The sequence below is a fragment of the Vanessa tameamea genome, chromosome 6, assembly GCF_037043105.1.
Source record: "Vanessa tameamea isolate UH-Manoa-2023 chromosome 6, ilVanTame1 primary haplotype, whole genome shotgun sequence".
NCBI lineage: Eukaryota > Metazoa > Arthropoda > Insecta > Lepidoptera > Nymphalidae > Vanessa > Vanessa tameamea.
The window spans coordinates 8,990,718-9,012,890 of record NC_087314.1 but is presented as its reverse complement, the minus strand read 5'-3'; the positions used below and the strand labels follow the sequence as shown (position 1 = coordinate 9,012,890).

General features: G+C 27.5%; 1 protein-coding gene across 2 annotated transcripts in view; it reads right to left on the bottom strand.

The window, feature by feature from the left end:
* LOC113393204 (very long chain fatty acid elongase AAEL008004-like) overlaps positions 1-18,201 on the bottom strand; it is a 32,721-nt gene extending 14,520 nt beyond the window's left edge. The window contains exons 1-3 of one of the 2 annotated variants that reach the window (XM_026629976.2): positions 17,852-18,201; positions 15,239-15,294; positions 3,753-3,834 (exon numbers count right to left, since the gene is read on the bottom strand). In XM_026629976.2, coding sequence (XP_026485761.2) covers positions 3,753-3,801 — 49 coding nt within the window. In that variant the 5' untranslated portion in view covers positions 3,802-3,834; positions 15,239-15,294; positions 17,852-18,201. Of the gene's footprint in view, positions 1-3,752; positions 3,835-9,941; positions 10,227-15,238; positions 15,295-17,851 lie in introns of those variants that run through there. The other variant, XM_026629978.2, reaches the window with a different exon arrangement.
* Between the last annotated feature and the right edge of the window lie 3,972 nt (positions 18,202-22,173).

Below are 22,173 nucleotides of genomic sequence, written 5' to 3'. Positions count from 1 at the left end.
TGGTTAAAAAATAAAACTGATTTAATTAAACTTAAAATATTTTATTTACATTTGGTACTACAAAAAAAAAAAAACATTTAGTGTTAATTTTTTTATTAAAATCTTTTATTTAATTTCACTTGTATGTATGAATGTATGTACATATGTCCTGGAATCTTGCAATCAATATTACACCCATTTCCACTGAAGCTATGGAGCTGAAAGTTGGCACACATATTTAGTCTCGATGACAATGCACGATTCATGAATTGCTGCCATATTCAATCCAATATGGCGGACGTTACAAAAAAATTAAAATTTTTGAATTACGTACAAATGACACTTCTATATATTTTAGTTCTCTGGTTCACAAATATTACATTTTTTTTTCATTTTTTTTTTGTTACGACTTTACTTTTTTTTATTATTAAAATTAAATTAATTAAATTAACTTTAATTCCTATTATAAACAAAATCGATAAAATTAAACTCGGCTCATGTAGTCATTGACTACACAAGTCCCCTTAAGAGTACGAGCAGCATTTTCCGGTTTCAATGAACCATTGTCCGGTTCAATTTGCGACAAGAAACAGAAGCATGCTCGACCCTCTTCATCGTTAGTGTAAGGTTTGCCTTTAAAATTAAATGGTTAAATGGTTTAGGACTTTACTCCAGGATACGTAAAACAAAACCGTCACGAGTATTTTTTATTTAAGTGTGATTCACATAACATTAATTAATTTAACATGTTTAATTGTAATTCGAAATTATAATCCTGACACAGACATGAACTAGTTTAAACCTGTTACACGCAATTTAATTCGCAACATAAGTATAATAGGCTCAATGGTTGTCACAGAAATAATGAGACAATTACATAATATTTAGCATCTATCTTGTGGTTTTCGTGACTTATCACATATTTTGTGTATTCTAGTATTTCCCGGCTATAAATTCAGGGTGTGCACGAAGTAGTTTAATTATCACTACCCCTGGGAGTTTCCTAATTATTTAATAAAATAATGACATAGTAAAGTCAACGAATAGGTCACGAATATTAAAATAAGCGAGGTTATCGTCGTTTATGACAAATAGCGACACCTTAAGGGGATTTTTAATTTGCAAAAATTATACAAAAATGGGTACAATGCCGTTCTTTTGGTATAACCATAGTATTAAATGTCATAAATCCGCAGGCGTCAGGGTCACACCCTTGCAATATTTCGATAACCATATCTAGAAAATATTTTTATATTACTTGTTATAACTTTGTGTGTTTCATTGTTTTTACGATTATAAAATATCATACAAATTATATATTATATAATTACAAAAAAATCTTAATAGTGTTTCGGCAAGTTTTCATTGATTAAATTTAGTATATATAGTTGATCTTTGTATCGGTAAATAAAAATGCAGTTTCATTGCTTTGTAGTCAATGCGTTTACGAGTCCTCCATCCCATTGAGATGAAACTTTGGACAGTTGTTGCCACTTGCGTGAAGGTTTCTTCGTATTGTATAATAGTACATAGAATAAATTGCATTGCATTGCATACTGGGCTTTTAACTTATGAATGATTATCGCTATATATAATATTTTGTAGTTACGCCTCTTTGGCATTACAACATGGCAGTTTTTATTTAGCATTATGTTAAAATCTATAAGGTACAATGTCATTTTCCACTTTGTTGAATTATAAATAAATATTAACGTTTTCATGAGCATGACGTGCTTCAATAGTAAACGAGATTTTAAGTATCAAAATATGTCATAAGCGTTGAGTTGTTTACGGAATACGATGTCGAGTTCCTGTGAAACGTATACATTACATCACTAGCTTTTTTTACTCAATTATTTATAGAATTGTTTTCATCGACTTTATTATTGAACTAAAATATTGACAGTTGTGTGATTTTTAATTGCCAAAGTAACGAAATATTTAATTATAATTCATACATCTATTAAATCAATCACAATGTATACTGTCAGATTATTAAAACTATGATTCAGTGAATAGAATTCAGGGGCAAGGTGAAATTTAACGTAGGCTACGAATAATCGCTGACATAACGACAGCCGGAGATGGCATAGCTGCGGAGTTATGCCCTAGTGGATCACTTTGTAATACTTTACGTAACGTCGTTGAGCAAACCTCTAACTGGTGATCTCGAAGTCTATTGCCGGCTCAAACTACTTCAACGACGATGTTACCAATTTTATCCTATTAGTTGCTAGCGTGGGAGCCAAGAAAAAAATATTTTTAAGATTTTTATCGAAGTGTATCCTTACTAAGTAACATTAAATAAATCATTTAGCGCTACTAATATCTAACTATTAAATAATTAAGTTAATAAAAAATAAATAATAACATATCATACGACGTTATTCGCACTAGCGACGAAACTCGTGTTGAATAATTTAATTAATTTATTCGTGACCATAAAGGGTCTCAAAAATATATATGTATAATTTGTCAGAACGAGATAGCGTATCAATGTCAGTAAATAATTAACTTCCGAGTTAAATATTCTTGAACTTTTGTGAACTCAATGACAGATGAGTCTAAACTCTATATATGTAAGTCTATTGATTAAACGCGATTGTGTTGAATAAAATAACAACATCAGTAGATTCATGATATTATGTTGCCTGAAAAATCTATGATTTAAACGTTATTTTGGGATCAGTGACACCTCACTGTTGGATCGAACTACAATAATGCGACATTTTTTCATCTCTCAGTCGATAAATATATAAAGTGTATAATAATTTTAGAGTAAGTAAAAAGGGCATAATTTTGATGTACGATTTTAGCTTGAAAAAGAGCACAAAAGAGGTCATTCACTCTCGCTAATTACGATTTTGTGGGAACACGACACGGCTTTATACTGCCTCTAATACTGTGGCGTAAACAGTACTTTACTTATTGTATCATAAGAAAAAACTATTTAAATAATGATATTAAAACTCGGGTTTTAACCTCACATATTAAAGGTACCTGAAAATGAAAAAAAAAACCTTGATTTCTTAAGTACACTAAATCAGCAAAGGTGATCGACCGTTTACGTTTTTAAGGATTGCTTGCATGTAATGTTATAGGTGTTGACTTATGGATCTTGGTATATAAATCGTTAATATTATAATATTATTATCACAAATAACAATGAGGGGTCATGGATTAGTTCAGATTGTAAAAAGTATGAGAATTAATTGGAATGTTCAAAATAAGCGATAGCTTAAATAGTATTTAATAGTCGCGTAGAAAGTTCGTTGCACTTAACAAATTGAATTATTATAAATACCTAGATTTAATTATTATTTTGCAATTTAAAATATATTTGAATCCTCTTAGGTACAATAGATTTAATTATTTTATTATTTTCCTGTATAAAATTTTGTCTGTTTTTAACTATCAAGAAAACTGTGATTTTAACAAAGAACCCTGGGCTCACATTATACAGAGCCTTCAAATCTCTTTGATTATGCCGCTACAAGAGTGGATTCTTTAGACGCAAAGAGACTACTAAATATTCAACACATTTGGTGGTATATTTCTTTTTTTTTGTATGAATAATTATCCGATAAAATAATAAGTCTTTTATTAATTTGAGGATATATTCAACCAGAAAATATTTTTTTTTTTAGAGAATAAGTAAAATGTAACTTTATTTAAATACATTTTATTTTATCCATGCGATAAATCATTATCGATATAAAATTTAGTCACGCGATCACGTCATTGAATATTTCTAGTGAAGTTACAAAACTTACCGCCCCTGTTGTCCATGAGGTCCTCGTACCAATTGTAGACACTCTCCATCTTTGGATTGTTTTTACTATCGACTAATTATATCTGGAACAATAAGAATTTTACTGTTATATAGTGAAACAGAATACAAGCGACATGGTATTTTAATTAGGCCAGTTAACATAAAGGCGTGGTGTGGCACATGACGAGGCGTTCGTGACTAAATGGCTATTCGTTGCCGCCATGGAGTGGCGATAATTCGGCACGTGCACCTTGTTCAATGAATTTACTTTGTTTTTCATTAATGATAGCTTTTATATTTTATCATGTGCCATATACTATAAATACATTTACTGTTCTCTTCATAACTCATTATGCATTAACAATATATTTTAAGATATAAGAACACATTAAAAAATGAAAATAAAAACCTGATACGTATCAGTCAATCGAATATGTCGAATCAAGTTGACAACGTAATACAATGAGATGAACTAAACTATGTTTATTTATCATTATCATAGATTTAATATATCATGATTAAGGTAATTTTATAGGTAATGAATTTGTAATTAATTAAAAGTAATTTTTAAAATGTCAATAAAACAACTATTAATCTTCAAATCTTTATAATATTTAAAGTATTACATATTAAAAAATATATCACATAGTGTGAATTCGTAAGTTTACGTGTCTAGAATTAATGAATTAATATAATGGTTGGTGATGAGTACGTAAGTTAACACAAGATTACTTGTATCATCGATATCAGTCTACTTTCTGAATTATTATCATTCTTACATTCGCACGTAAGACAGGTTTTCACTACTAACATAATACAAGAATAAAGACATTTGCAGGTGCGGAATGTGGACATTGCATTTAAATATATATATATATTCAACTTTATATATGAAAAAACAGCACTAAATGTGTTGTTAATCGTAACGTAATATACAGAAACGTTTATACAACGGAAGGATGAGAAGATATTTAAGCGCCGTCCTTAAAAATTATACGTTTTAGATAAGTTATGAATATCACATATGAAATGAATGATTTAAAGAATTTCCGGCAATTACGTCATACAACATTGCGATATCGAGAGAAAGGGGGGCGTGACTATTTGCCAAGTTTATCCGATTTTAGGAAACATGAGAGATAATACATTATCTGTATGTTAATAAGTTGATTATGATTTATATTGATGATTCAACAAATGATATATTTTACGTGTAAGCAAATTTAGCACGTTTGTTTCTAATATCGTTTTAAATACTTTCGTGCTATTGTCACGTTCCTTGAATTGTATAACATAACATCGACAATCGCAAGGAAATAGAAGACGTTGTTGATAGAAATAGACGAGAGCTATTAATCGTGCGTATCACATTGTTGCATTCTAGGAATGACGCTCGAGCTAACTAAATGTTATAATCAACACTCATCTTTTACGGTTTTCATATAACTGAACTAGTCATCCTCTAGTCAATATTCTAATTTTAAATTTATTGACAAAAAAAGTTAATAATTATATATTTTTTTTTAATTCATCTATCGTAAAATATATTTTAAATTCAAGGCAGGAGTTCGTTTACACACAATGTTAAATTCGTTTATTGTTAACATAAAAGATACATACACACAAAATGACGTTCGAATTGAATACGTATATGAATAACCCAAACTCTTATACAATCGAATGTTACGCGACCTTGACATAAAATCAGCACCTACTTATTTTAAGTTGATCTCGTATCTTTGCCATCAGCTTAAAGTCGTCATCGGCGATCAGAATGAAGAATTTAAATGTTTTGAACGTCGATAGACGTTTAATTAGAGTTTAGAGCTAATAATTATCAAATTAAATATTCTTTCGATTATGTAATGAGGTCGCCGAAATCGCGCAATTTTTATAAAACCGTAGTAGTAAAGAACAGGTGACAGTATTTCGCGTTGAATCGCCCCTGAAGTCACAACTTTCACCGCAGTAGTCGAGTACGGCTTGCGCGGGCGCAGAAACGCGGTGTGGCGCGCATGCTTTACGTAAGGACGTTGCGCCAGAGCACACGCACACAGCACCGGGCTGTCCGCGCTTGTGCCCTGCGGAACCACTGACCTACTGCCACAGTGTCGCACCCCACTACACGAGGTCCATCCCATAGAACGTTCTCAAACATTGCGTTACATATGTTACGTGCGTCAAAATACGATTAGTTGATTATTTATTCCTTGAAATACAATTATAATGTTGCTGCAGGTGAACACCAACCAGAGCATCACATTTAATATTGCACCTGAAAATTATTTCATCAACTTTTAGTTTTAGAAAGAAAAATTAAAATGATTGTGCAAATTTGTAATGTTTATTCACGGGCTGAAGTTGCGATATCATGTTTCGTAAAAGGAAAATATACTTTGTATAAAGTGTTCTGTAAAAATCTTCGTTTATTATCTACTAACTAAAATACTTTAAAATAGTTAATATTTGGAAACTTAATCATTATATATTTAAAATTAATTATTGAATATCAATAGTTCTGTATCTTGTAAGTTTGTAGTTTGACTTCGGTGTGATAAGTTCAATCGGATCGTGTTTTGAAAAAAAAAAATAGCACAGTGACTATAATAATAATAATATGAATTGAAGCAAAGCAGCAAATGTTTTTTAATTCCGGTATTATATTTTTATGAAAGGGGAAATTTACGTTTAACTTATGACAAGATTATCTGTGTTTTTTGATGCAATCAATTTATTACAATATTTTTAATTAACGTAGTTCAATATTTAATAGTTCTTGAACTAGAAATACACTTTTAATTATACAAAATATAATGTGATATGTTTTAACTTTGTTTGCTATGCTTCAAAATATTATCGGATTATAAAATAAGTAAACTTGTTCAATTCATTATTTTGCGACAACTTTTGCGAAGTTTCTTTATCAGAATATAAATAATAAGTAACTATTAAACCAATAAATGTTCTGCTTTATATTAAAATTATATAACATATTTTGTCTTTTTATATTTGAATATAAATATATGCGAGTGTGTGCAACGTGTTTCTTATTTACGTAAGGATCTGAAATTGGAGCTTTAATTGACGATAACTGGTTTTAATGTAGTATAATTATATAGAAGGCCTTAAGCCTACACATTTTTTACATTTATTACCATATATCTACATAAAAACATTCCCCAATGTCACTAATCAATATGGCGGAACTAATTTACGGAAGCATCATGTAGTGCGTATTCCATGAATCAAAATCGCTTAATAAAATATCTAGTCATATACATGTCGTTACTGCTTGATGCCTGCATGTGTACATAAATATATTCTTTTAAATAATTAAAAAAAAATAAACGTTCGCGATTATAATAAAAATACGTACTGATTATTATAAAATCATAAGTATGAAACAATAAATCGCAAGTTGTTATGAGTTGTATTTACTATTATTTTATGTAAATCATTTTACGTGTATTTCTTGGAAAATTATTTTATAGTTGAACTTTAGTCGTAGAGGTCGATTTTTCGCCCCTAATTTTGAATGTATATTTTGTCACGAATACTTGTATAAAAATGCGCTTCGAAATGTTTTATTGAATGCAGGATTTTAAACAATGAAAATTGTAGCCGACGCGATTTTTTAAAAACTTCATACTGCTTCATGCTAAAGAAAAGCCTCTCATACTAAATGAGGCCGTACAGTATAAAGGCATGAATAGACGTCGACTCCGGCAAACTCGGGCTAGAATTATGCAAATTTAATCATCAGTGTATTATTTCCGATATGCAATTATAACATTGATATAACCTATATGTCGAAAATTGAATATTAAAACTGTTATATAATTGCTCTGTTCGTAATAAAATATACATCTTATTTTTAAATTGCATCGTATATATATAAAGAACAATATAACATTATAATAATTAAAGACAAACACAACAAAACCAATGTTAACTATAATTTTTATTTACACTTTAAATAATTTATTTTAATTAAAACTTGCAAAGATACGTAAAAACTTTTACTGGGTAATATAAATACATTAATTAGCATACAATGAAAATAGCAACGATTATTTGTTTTACTTATAACGAATAAATTTATTATAGCGAAATATTTTTAACGGGCAACATTACGATCGTGTCGATATTCGTATTTAAAAAACGATTGTGGCACAAAGATTGTCATATTGTTTGGAGCTATTGGTTACGTTGGGGTTGCCCAACCGTTTATACTATCGATATACAGCGATGATGACCAATTAAGAAACCTTCGTTGTTGTTATGTAATTTGATGAATAAACAATATTCATGAGCCTTTCAAAGAAAAAACTATGAAAGAATGTTACGATATTTTTGCAACGTTGTAAATATAAATAGAAATAAAAAAATACTAATTGCTAGTCACACAAACACTAATAAGTTAAGTTTTGATTATATATATTATATTATTGATATAACGCAAAGGTAAACGCTTCTACGATATACATAGAATAGTAGTAGTAGCCGTTTTATTTATTAGCTAAAGCCACTAAGTCTAATCTAATCATTTAAAAATCGAAATCTAAAGATAATTCAATTGTTAAGAACGGAATAATGATCTAGTTTTAAGCATGTGACAAAAATTATTAGATAAATGTATGACTTCTGTCTTGTATTATAAATTCGAAATTACTAAAATAACTAAGTGTTGTTATTTTTAGTTTTTTTTTTTAAGATACATCATAGGAAAATTTAAAGTTAAGGTAAATAAGGATTTTTGGAGGATAGCAGTAACTCCTTTGAAATAACTTCTTGAAAGTACTTACTTCTACAATTTTCATCACAACTATTATTTTTATCTGTTTCAATAACGCTCTTGGTATTTATAATATCGATATTACCATTAATATAAGGCCTACATATTTTTCATTTTATTCTTTTACACTAAGTATTTTCTTACAAAGAATATCATTTGAAAAAATAATAATTAAAACATTGAAATCGAGAGCATAGTTTTATATACACGCGAATAAGATTCATTCATTACGTATGAAAAACATTTCATTAAATGTATGTTACCAGTTATATAATATTTATTTATAACAAGGAACAATTAAATGAATGATCTAGTACCTACCATTACATATTACCGGTTTGTTTGTTGGTCTTTGGAAAAAACCTTCGTTTAATAAAACGCTCTTAAATAATAGGAAGCTACGGATAAGACTTTTGTTGAAATAAATATAGATAGTGTTAAGTAAAAATTGTTCCAATTGCATAATTCGAAATTTAAATAATTATTCATAATCAATAAATAAAAATATTTAATTAAATGAAGCAAACGTACGTGATACAACAAAAAGAAGATAATATATTTATGTTATATGTATGTATGAAGCAATACGTTGATTATTCGATATTGATTTGCATGTATGTTTGCTACATTTAATTGTTCTTATATGATTTTTATTATTTATTGATTTTATCTATATTAATTATCGTTAAATTTTCTACAGATAAAAAAAAATTAACGATTCTCACCTATCGTTAGAGACCTAAAGTGCCATGTTAAGACAAGTTCTCAATGTTGCATTTAACAATTAAATTATTGTTAAAGTATTATTATTATTATATTAGGATTAAAGAATATATAAGCAAGATATGTAATTCTCTTTACTGACATGTAATATAATTGAAGGATTTAAACATTTTTTTACAATAACAAATGAATTTAACATAATTAATTCAAGGAAATCAGTAATAAACCACAAGTGCGATGACTAAATTCTATTTTTGAAATTTATAAAATTTTAAATGTTATGATTTTTTTTGCACATTTCATATAATAATTTTATGACGTTGATTATTATTGCTTTAAATTTATAAATAAAATCCAATAATTATATTCTCTAGGTACTTATTATTTAACATTTTAATTATATAATGATGAATATATTAAAAGTTTATTAAACCTTACAAATATTTACATAATTATACACCACATATCAGTAACAAAACAGAATCGATAAAAAATATATATCAAAGCCATAAAAAATATATATGTTGCAATAGATAGTTGCTACATAACAAATGTATGCATACATTTGTTATTTAGCAACAGACAGCTCTTAATCGGACTGTATGTATAAAACCAATAAATATACAGGAAAATAATTATCGTATTAAAATATTAAAGCATAGTAATACTTACATAAATCAGTACGAAAGGATATTGAGTCCTTTCAAAACGAGTGTGTGTACGACAGAATACAAAATAAAATACGCGTGTCAACTTTCGCGTATCGTCTTATGCTCGCCGATGGGCAAACGCGAGTGGTAGCCGCTAGTGCGGCGGTGCGAACAGCAATGACTGAAGCGAGCTCTTAAACTGACGCGCTTAGTTTACGTCGAACAAGTCACAGCCACCAGTCACTCGTTTGCTTCACTTAATAGACGTCACAGCGTAACTAGCTTGACCAAAATAAAGATCGCCGAGTGAACGACTCTAGTAGTTGTCGCATTCCTTAATATAAGGGTTTTAGTTAAATTGACGTCTTTTTTTATTAAAACACGGAAAACAGAACGTAAATAACATGGAGTAAATTGTATGGTTAGTTGTTAAAATAAAATTTGATCATCTGATTATTTATTTTCTCGTTTGTTTAAGATGCATGACGTTGTTCGGTTTGATCGAATTTATCGTTAATGTTTAAAAAAAATAATGAAAAAAGTAAAGTAGTTTATCATGCACAATAAATTGATTAACATCAACTAGTCTCGAATCTCGATGTCGATAATGACTATTCATCCGAAATCGATTCGTTTTTATCATTAATATGTATTCTGGAACAAAGTTGATAACGCTGATTTCAAAATATTTTGACCCTGTAATGGGTTTATTAATATATATAATATAACTATTATAATAATTGTTATAGATATGAACCATTGTAACTTGGTCTAAATAATACCCCGTTTACATTGATACAAGTTGTTAAGTTCAAGGGTAGTGCAAAATAGTGTATAATCAATACGTAATTGATAAGGTAACATATTGAACAGACTGATCTAGGACAAGACACATGCCTCATTAAACGCAGACATTGATAATGCGTGTATACTTAGAATATATATTTATTGCCCATTTATTAAAATATGTTATATGTTATTATTGGATAAAAAAACCAATTTCTCTAGTGTGGTTGGAATGGCCTTTAAGTTTAGTGTAATCTTCATATTATGATACTAATATATATATATTAATATATTATTCGGACTGCATTTATTTTTTATTAATAAAGTGTTTTATTTTAATTTATGTAAATTAAAAGAAATATTTTACTTTTTATAATTGTATGAAATGTAAAAATATGTCAATAATTCAATGATTATAATTTAAAATCACGTAATTTATATTGTAAATTAGCAATGTCAACGTCTTTATTCTACATTTTCATTTGAAATGGACTGTACAAAAGGTTTTAATATGTATGTATGTAGGTCGTTACTTTTTTACAAAAGCATCGTTAATTAGAAATAATTGAATTCTCAATTGAAAATTTTTGAACGTTTTATGAAATAATTTTGTTAAAACGTATTGTTATTATAATATATGTATATTTTACTACAAGAGTTACCAATCATGTGCAATCAGGTAACTGAAGTTACAAGTTTAGGCTTGTTTATTTTTTTTAATAGTAGGTTCACACATGTTGTCACAATGGTGTAAAATTACGTTTTTAAACACACACACAATAAAATATATAGGGAATTTGGATATATGATTTATGAATATTTAGTCTAGCGTAGAAATTGTGCGCTCTTGCAGAAGAGTAAAGGAAAGATATCATTGATATCAGTTGCACGATGAGTACCAAACCTAGCATATTAATACTGAGGAAATAACTAAAACATTAGACACCAGTAAAGATGTATCATCTTCGATGATTTTAACAGATTTCGTTGCTAAAAGGACTAATGCAAAGTTTAAGTAGGTACATTCGTTTTCATTAGTAGTGAATACTTAAAGAATACGTGTCGTTTTTTTTTTGTTAACTATTTAAAAGACAGTCATTGTCCTTAAATTACTAAACTAATTTACTACATTTCAGACAGCATAGTTTTTTGTAAGTATAATCAAACAATACTATTTCGTGTTTGTTGCCTAAAGGTAATAAAAGTCAGGTACATAAATGAGGAGGATCAATTGACCACGAGCAGCTAGTGTCCCCAGGGATATAGGCTACTTTTTATACTCCAAAGTTTAAGCGTACTTCATACCAAATTTTATCAAATTCGGGACAGTAGTTCGCCCGTGTAAGAGCAGCACACAGGCAGACAGGCAGACAGACACTTAGTTCCGCATTTATAATATTAGTATAGATTATTGCTCAAGTACGAAATCAGAAAATTATGTGCGGATATTCTAATGTTGTGGTGCCGTACCTTATAAGTACCAAATATCTCTAAAACTATCCTATGGTTCTTGCCACACTACAGAAACCCTTAAAGAAACTAATAAACTATTGGTGGAGTTTGACAAAAGTTTTCTTGTGCAACCAAATTGTTTTATGTAATTGTTTATGCTGCAACTTGTGTGTAACACCAGTACTAGCATATTGTCAAAAATCTTGCTAAACAAAAAAAAAAGTGATCAATAATTATTTTTATAAAATCAATTATTGTATAGATTAACATAACAGATATCTTCCACAAGTCGATTTTCTTTATATTTAATGATTTAAAGGTACCTTATAAAATCTATACCTTAAATTCATAGTAATAACATAATTTTAAATAATACGCATATAATGTGCTCCTTCATTTCAAGTGCTGCTAAAAACCTAGTATAATTTTTTGAGTGACCAATCTATCAATCTTTTATAGTAAAGATTTAATTTGTTAACCATCATAGTATCTAATTCTGCTTTGACCACTGCAAGAATCATCTTCAGTTAGTTGTCTAAGTTAGGACAAATGTATATTACGGAAAGACAAGATAGAAAAGGGATGAAACATTTTAAAAATTCCAAACGCGAAAATGACTCTTTAAGATAAAATTTTGTTTTCTCACTGTTTTCAGCCAACTAAAAATATTTATTGTCAAGTTGCGTTCATACATATATATACATTATATTATTTAGTACGCATTTTTATAGATGTTTAAAAATACTTACAATTTCATTGTTAAAACATTGATATCTGGAAACTTCGCATACTAAATTATAAAGTAAATCTAGGAACATCGTGGAAATAAAAACGTTCCATTTTATACCTTCGTAATAAATAGAGTATTTTTTAAGTTTTTAGCGTATCTGGTTTTCTTCGTCATATTTTATTTCGTGTTACAAAAAAAAACAATGTTATGTTATTTATCTTTGCAATAAAAACATAATTGTTGTTATATTTTGTTAAGTCCATAATAATAAATATTACTACATTTAAAAATGTCGTGTTTTATTTTAACATTTTTAAAGAAACTGTTGTGGGTAAAAAATATTCGACTGATACTGTTCTATAATTTTTTTTTATAGCTAATGGTCGAATTTCGTGTAAATAAAGGGTGAACTTCGCTGACATCTAATTAATTATTGATCTACTGTTTGTGTTAAGAGTTTTTACATTTATGTGTACCGTGGTTGAGAACTTGTACCGGAACCAGTTATCAATTTATTTAGCCGAAATTATTTAAATAATCAAAAATTAACTATATCACGTAACATAGTTTATACATATGTCGATGCAGACTTACTTACCATTTCAAGATTTTATTTTTATCAATACTGGCACAAATAATTTATAATTTAGTTTTACCATTATTTTCACTAGTCTAAACATTAAGATCTCATCATAATATTTTATGATACATATAATGGAAAATAACGATTTAAAATAGAAGCTGTAAAGAGTCTGTTTGAATAAAAAAAATAATCAAAAGGAATTAAAAGCTATTATAACGTATATTAATGTTAACACATGCTAATATAATAGTAGGTTTTTAGTGAGTGCATGTTTAGCATCGCGTACTTTACATAAGTAGATCAGTAAAAAAAAACCGATTGTTTGAATATTTTTCCATGAATAATATAAATGGTACCTTGATCATAAGGCATCAAAGCAACATATAATATATTTAAAAAAAACAGTAGTTTAGTATTAACCATGAGAATTTTGTATATATCTATTTTTTTTTCCAAATAAATATATTTAAAAAAAAAATGGCCTGGCGTCGTTACTATAAAATACATATAACATCGATACATAAGTCAATACAAATTGTTAATAAAATCTTATTGAATATTCAGTTCGGGTAATGTTTTACTCACTTTTCAAATTCAGTAAAACCTAACTTTGGCCCATCACTTGTACTAATGTAGTGTTTGCTAAATGGACCAATGTCAAGTAAAGTATAATATATTAATTTTAAGGGCAAATAAAATAATCTCATGGGCATAGTATAATAATAAGAAGTAATTATACAAAATTGCTTTCTAATGAAATTGTGAGGACTTTTACTGATGTCATTTATAAAGATCTTTTATATTTATAAAGATCTTTTATCTGATCATATTTTATAAAGAGTCTCTAGTGTATAAGAACAACAAATTATTAATTAGTGGTTAATTTCACAGCTTCGAGACACTCAATATATAGATATAATTATATTGAGCCAGTGTAAAATGATGTACTAATTAATTTATATTTAACCTATAAGAGGAAACATATTGAATACTACAAATAAAAAATAGCACAATATTATTATAGTTATTTAATTTATTAAATTGATATTTACATTTTTGTCCAAATTACTTATATCAAAATATACTTTATTCAAGTAGGCTATTTCATAAGCACTTTTGAATGTTCATTTTACAAAACTACATTAAATGCAGCTACCACTGGTTCGGAATGTAGATTCTACCGACAAGAATCGGCAAGCAATCAGTAGTGACTCTTTTCCAACATTTAAAATAATTATGAATGAATGAATGAGTCTATAAGTGTTTACTTAAAAAATATAAATTAATGTTTTTTTTTATTTTCATCCTGTCACTGTATTTTTATGTCAAATATAATATTAAACTAAACTAAATAGTTATTTATAAGAAATATTTAATAAATAGTTTATATATATTTTACTTAGTATTTGTTGATATTTAGGCAGCATATACATACTATATAATATAAATGATAATATAATTTTAATTGTACTTTAGTGACTTACTCTGTAATTAAAGTTATGCAAAAGAGTAAATATTGAATCTTGCCGGTTCTTTACGGTAGAATATACTTTCTCTACTGGTGATAGCTTTACATTAAATTCAACCCTGTAACTTGACGATTCAGAAATGCTTATACGAAGCAAGTTGAATAGTGAATATTTATATTTATTTAATTATTATCATTCATGTTTTACATTTAATTTTATCTTACAAATTTGCATGGCCTAACATATGCCATTTGCTTTGTATGTCTATAATTAACTACTTTGTATTATAACAAACTTACCAGCTGTTTTGGTATCGCTGTAGCAACAGTTGTTTGGAACAATTCTGATAGGATATCTGCAATGAAAATGATATTAATATAATTAAGCCCTGAATTAGTAAACGAAGAATATTTTTAGAATGGTATTATAGATAACAAATAAAAAAAACATTAAACCTAATCTTAGGAAAGAAAAGTTAATCGACAACGGTTACTAACAAGTATGCTCAAGAAAGTAGAAAATGCTTCATTAATTATTCAGCACATACAACTGAGATGTTCTCAGGACTCATTCTATCATTACATACATCAAATCTTATTCATTTTTATTTTTAATTATGATTTAATTGGTTTTTGTGTTATAACTATTATATTATTTAAACAAATATAGATAATATGAAATGAAATAATATTTAATTCACTTTTAGATATTTTTGAATTTTTTGTTTAAAATATTAATTTAATCAAATAAAATTTTCTCAATTATTAATTATAAAGGGATTTATTAATTTGAAAGTGAGAGGAATGGGTTACATTGCTTACATTCATTTTTAAATATATTTTTATCAAACCAAGAGTAAACGTAAATTTAGAAATGTCAATAATTTAAAAGTTGAAAGAAAAGTTAATCGACAATGGTTACTAACAAGTATGCTCAAGAAAGTAGAAAATGCTTCATTAATTATTCAGCACATACGACTGAGATGTTCTCAGGACTCATTCTATCATTACATACATCAAATCTTATTCATTTTTATTTTTAATTATGATTTAATTGGTTTTTGTGTTACAACTATTATATTATTTAAACAAATATAGATAATATGAAATGAAATAATATTTAATTCACTTTTAGATATTTTTGAATTTTTTGTTTAAAATATTAATTAAATGCATTGAGAATAAATGGTTCCTTACATTTATTCTGAATAATATTATACACAGTAATAAGTAATTGTATATTTGTAAAAAATCTGAACTCATAAACAGTTATTTTTAAAAATAAGAAGTAGTTTGACTTGCTATATTTCTACATTTTACCAAGTTAGTTCATTAATGCTGCAATAAATGCTCGCTGGATGTTCTATACAAACTTATATTCTGCAATAAAATTCTTAAAACAATCATAACTATTTCAAATAATTCTACTACAATTTAATGATAAAATAACCAGTAAGTTTTGCTATTGCTAGGCTATAATAGTCCCATAGCTAAGCTTAAATCCACCAACTGACCATTGTATGATTTAAATTTTAATAAAAGTGTCGAACCTGTTAAGACAGATGATTTTAGGTTCCGTTTAATTTCAATAAATTAATTGTTTTGGACATTTGTCTGTTTTAAATGAGGTATAATTAATTAATTTACATCACTTTAAATTATCAATTTCTCAATTGGTTCTAGAACTAAATTTGTTGATATAACTAATAATCACATAATGAACTTCACAATTAAAATATTTTCTAAATCTATATTGTAATCAATAAATTTTATTATATATATTTAAGCGACACAATAACTTGAGTTTTATCATTTGCACCAATTTTTAATAAATAATAACTTTTAGTACCTCTTCTGAGTAATGCAGCTAACATCAAGAGTGAATATGCTAAATGAATTTATTAACAGAAAAATACATTATATTTAATGTTTAATTTTACTGGAAATAATATATTTTAAGATGTTTATTAAAAAAAAAAACTTAATTATTTTATCTTAAACAATCGGATAAATATTGTAACTATTTAAGTAATTTATATTAGTAACTAATTTGTATAGTTATTAAAAACTCTTTAATGCTGATATAAATTGGTTATATTTAGTTTCGGGGTCAGAGGTCCACTATTTTTGTTGATAATGTGAAAGTCCTAGATTTAGTTAATAAGCATAAAAATTGTGTACGTTGGTTTTCTTGGGTGTGTTTGAATAAACAAATAATAATAATTATTATTATTTAATTAACATTACTATTGAAGTTACTAGCTATTAAAGAGATTATAGATTTAAGGAAATATGTTTTTATTTGGTGTCCTGCCTTTAGGAATTTAATATGCAATAATATTGTATAAGTGTTGTTTTGACATACTAATTTATTGATTAGAATGTAGTTAAAATAATAATAATTTAACTATATAGTATTTTAATTTCAAAGTTCAACTAAAAGCTTGTTTTTAAATGTGGTTATAGCTAAAAAGGAACATCTAATAGTTTCCTATGAATTCCATCGAAACAGCCTATTTCGTTTAAAAATAAATCAATAATCCAGGCTGTATTAAGCATACTTTCCATCTAGTTTAAAAATTATTAAATTAAATGTATTAAGATTTCCTGTTATTGAAAAAATATTTTGATTCATGTTAGATTCATAATTTTCGTGTTATTTGGCTTTGTTAGTCATTGTTTTCCATACAGATTATTTAAATCTATTAACTTTTTCTACTATCATTTTTTTTACACTTATATTATGAAATTAATTTATTATTATTTTATTTTTATTTATAACATTTTTGTTAATATGATTACAGTTGAACATTAATTTGAATATTTCTTCGTGTATGTGTGACTGTGGGCGTGTTCTAGTTACCTACAATTTTGTAGCTTATAACAAGTGGATACCGATTCAATTTCACTTACCAAAAAAATCTCTGATAATATCACTGCCGTTAATCATCACAGAACAATAAAGTAGATGCTTAGTTGTATCATAATTGATGCAAAATTATATTTATACTAATGCAATTCCTGACAACGTTTGTCACCTCTTCATTTATCTTTACTAGATGACTAATTTAGGTTATAAAAATAGCCGTCAATGACTTAATATCTATTATTTATACGTAATATTTTGAAAATCTCTAACAACATTATTATAGATAACAATATTTTTTCACTAAAATTACTTAAATTATAATTTTAAAGATTCCGAAAAATGCATTTCTATCCACCAACTCAACCACTCCACTTACACTCAGTATTGCCATCTACCAACACCAACCAACGGTTAAGTGGGGGTAGCCAGTAGCCACAGACAAATTCTAATGTTATATAGCGCTAGCTTAATATTTATATTTTACATTACAATAATAATGAAAAGGTAATTTATTTTAAATAGCAATATATAGCAGGCAAGTGTTTAATGGTTATTCGTGTCATTAGGGTATTCATAAATTAGCTTTTAAATAGTCCATTTCTTTCTTTTTTGTTTCGTAAATAAATTTTTCGCAATTATTAATTATAAAGGGATTTATTAATTTGAAAGTTAGAGGAATGGGTTACATTGCTTACATTCATTTTTAAATATATTTTTATCAATCCAAGAGTAAACGTAAATTTAGAAATGTCAATAATTTAAAAGTTTTATTTCGTGAAAGAATTAAATAGTCATGTAGGAAAACAAAAGGTACATAATTTTCGAGGTTAAAGAACATAACGCCAAGTAACTTATTTCATAAACACATGTAAAATATACGTAGCCCCTGAAACACAATCAGACGCTAATGGGAGACTTATCTTTGCGACATTCTTGACTCGAAGTGGTCGGTCTTACAGTCTAATACTGCAATTATACGTTCGTCAGCAGTCAAAGAAACATCCTTACTGTCAACCTCTAATAACCCCTAACGGCTCATGAAGAGAGAGAATGTACGAAAAACTGTTCATAGCATTAGTATTTAGTATACTATGTTTATGGTTCAGAGAATCCTCATTTTGAACACGACTCCGATGACATGATACAACACACTATAAGGCAAAGCAGCGAAATCCTTAGAAACCTTATCGTCAAAAGAAATAGCGATACTCGAAATTAAGGTCTTTTAATTCCACTGCTGCTTACAATTTTTTTTTCTTGGCAATATTTTTATCGCTATATACTCGGCTTTGATGAAACTTGTTAATGTATTCAAAGTCCAATCCATAACTATTGACGTAATGAAGACCTCGCAACATATAAAACACATTTTTCAATTGCTTAAGAGCCACTGTGTTAATCCCAAAAAAGTGTGAGATAATATTATTAAGAATATTGCTGTTGTTGCGACGAAAGTCGATCTGGAAAAGAATTTCACATCAATGCTTCGTATTGTTAGGAAACAACGTCTTGGAACAACCATTTAGCCAAACTTGCTAATGAAAATTAACAAAATTTTTATAGGTAGAGAAGTTTAAAAAAACTCCAAATTTTGTTTTCTTTAAGTTAATCAAAAGAGGGTCCCTCGATAATTTTGTTATCAAGTGATTCCATAGTCAGACCATTTAAACCCAAGGCAATCTTGTCCCAAATTCTATTTTTCTAATAAATTTACAATGACATTGTTTATTTTTTGTACAGTCAAGTGCTCCTGTAGCTTCAACCATTGAATACTGTATGATTTTACAAATTACAATGGCAGAGGTAAGACTACAATTCACACTCTTACCTTAACTTAGCCGTCGGCTGCCTCCCATAGGTCATTGGCTAGAGATGCTCTTGTATAAGACCAAAAGAAAAAGAGGTAGGTAGACAGAGCGCCAAAATCTCATAGTGAAGCTGGTTAAGGTAAGCTGCATTTAAATCAGGAAACTGAGTACGTAACAGTGTGATAAGAGAAACCGGAAGTGCTAGATGTTATAACATGAACATTGATTATTGTTTTAAAATGGATTTAAAAACAATAATCAATTGAAACTATACTTCATTAGCTCACATCTCACAATACGAAGTGAAAAAGTGCCACATAGAAACGCTTTAAAAATACTAGATATCTGAAATTAACTAATATCTATTTTTGTGTAATTCAGTTGACATAAAAATAAAAAAATAAAACCTTCATGTTTGAAAATAATACTTTCATGGTGTACGCCCTTTATCTACTTTTGTCGCAGATCGAATTTCTTGATTGAAGATGTTGATGAGACCGATGTAGTTGGTTTGTTTCTAAACAGTCTCTTGTTTGTAATATAGGGAATCAATTATGTGACAACACTCAAGACTTTGAGGAGTAGTTACATCTGATGATAAATGCTGATGAAGTTAATGTTGGAATGCGCTTGCCTGAAGAACGTTACGTATTGAAACGTGAGGTTCTTCCAGGCAAGCGCGGTGTGAAAAACGTATCAAATTAAAAAAATGCCATAAAATACGCACGATTATTCATTGTAATGGTATTACTAAAACTGTTATTTTATATTACCTTCTTTTAGTTTTGTGTATGTGTGTTATTTATTTTAAATATTAATAAAATAATGCCAAATACAATTATCATATATTAATATTAAAGTCTTGTTTTATCCGATGTACTGTGTATGATACCCTAAAATTACAGCGGTATTATTAAAGATAATTCTTAATATTTATTTGTGTATAGTGATTTTTTAGGCGCACAACACCATCTAGCAGTTACTTTTAATACTATAATTTTACTTCGCGCCATCTGTTATCAAATAGTTAAATTATTTGTAAGTGTTTTAATCTTTCCTATTCAAGTATAGATGTCACTGGCTTTTCAAAAAACAAAACAATGTATACTCTTGTATAAGCCATTTTATTTTGTAAATTTAATTTCGAATGAATATTAACGAATCAGCGTCCTTCAATAAAATAAATATATTTTTCTTATTACTTTCCTTTTTAAATTTACTTCTGTTTTGTAATATTTAGAAATATGTTATTTTATTTGAGATTTAAGGTAATTTAGCATTTTTTCTAAATCATACAAATGCTATTACTATATTATTAAAATAAAATTATATAGAGATGTACAATTTGTCTAAAGAAAAATCGTATTAAATAGATCATTAAATTATTTTGAAATAGTTTAGCAACCGACGAAAGCAAATTCAGTTTAACCGAAGTGACTGGTTTTTGTCATATTTTTGTATTAAAAATAGAAATGAATCAAAATGATTGCCAGTCACAACATTTTTAATAATAATAAAAATGATTAGCGCAACTCCAAATAAAAATTAAAACATAAATTTCATCCAAATATAAGGAAAAAAAAGCAGAGGTGAATTTAAACTTATATCATCTCACATATTTTAATTAATTATCTATACGTTTTAAGTACATCATACTAACTTTTTGATTTGTATTTACCGGACGGCAAAAAAATATAAATTCGATTGATATTAAAATTTAAATCTCAACTAAGTTTTTTTTATTAAGGTTCTATATAGCCAACGATGTAAAATAATAATTATTTTATTTTGTTATTTATTCTATTTCATGATGATGTGTTTGTTTTTAACGTGGACACGAAAAAAACCACATTTTTATGTATTATGTTTTTATAACACACAAAAAGCGTAATATAATTTGTCCTAGTATTATATGAAAGTTTGTCTTTATGAATTTTTAAGAGTTATAGACATTTTATAACGCGTTCACGTGGAACGCATGCAATAGATTATAGAAATTAGTGCATAATTTGCTATCGTGAATACAATTTTGTAAATATAAATAAAATGTCGCTAGAACATATTGCAGTTAGTTGTACAACGATTGTGAAATTTATTAAAAAACAGCCAGACACTAAAGCTAGTTTATACAAAACGTGTTAAAATAAGACGCAAATTAATTGATTACTTCCATACTAATAAAACCAAGTAATCATACGTAATTACCAATACCAGTTAAGTATAACCTGAAAATGGTAAAACAATATCATGAAGAAAAGCCATGTTTATTTTTCCTTACGTAACTTATTTATTAATGTCATTGTTTATTTTACGAGGTTTTATTTAACCTTCCTAGCATCGAAATAGTTGGTAAATGTACATATCTCGGGTTTATCTTTTATAACAAAATTAAGTAGAGTCAACATATTGATCACATCTGTAGAAAGTTAAGACTCCCTTCAAAGTAAAATTATTATGATACCCCCCTAGTTCGTAGCTACTACAATAACGCCTTTGTAATTATAGCGCCTTAGATAATTTTTACTTATAAGCACATTTAATTTAATATTAGACTGAGT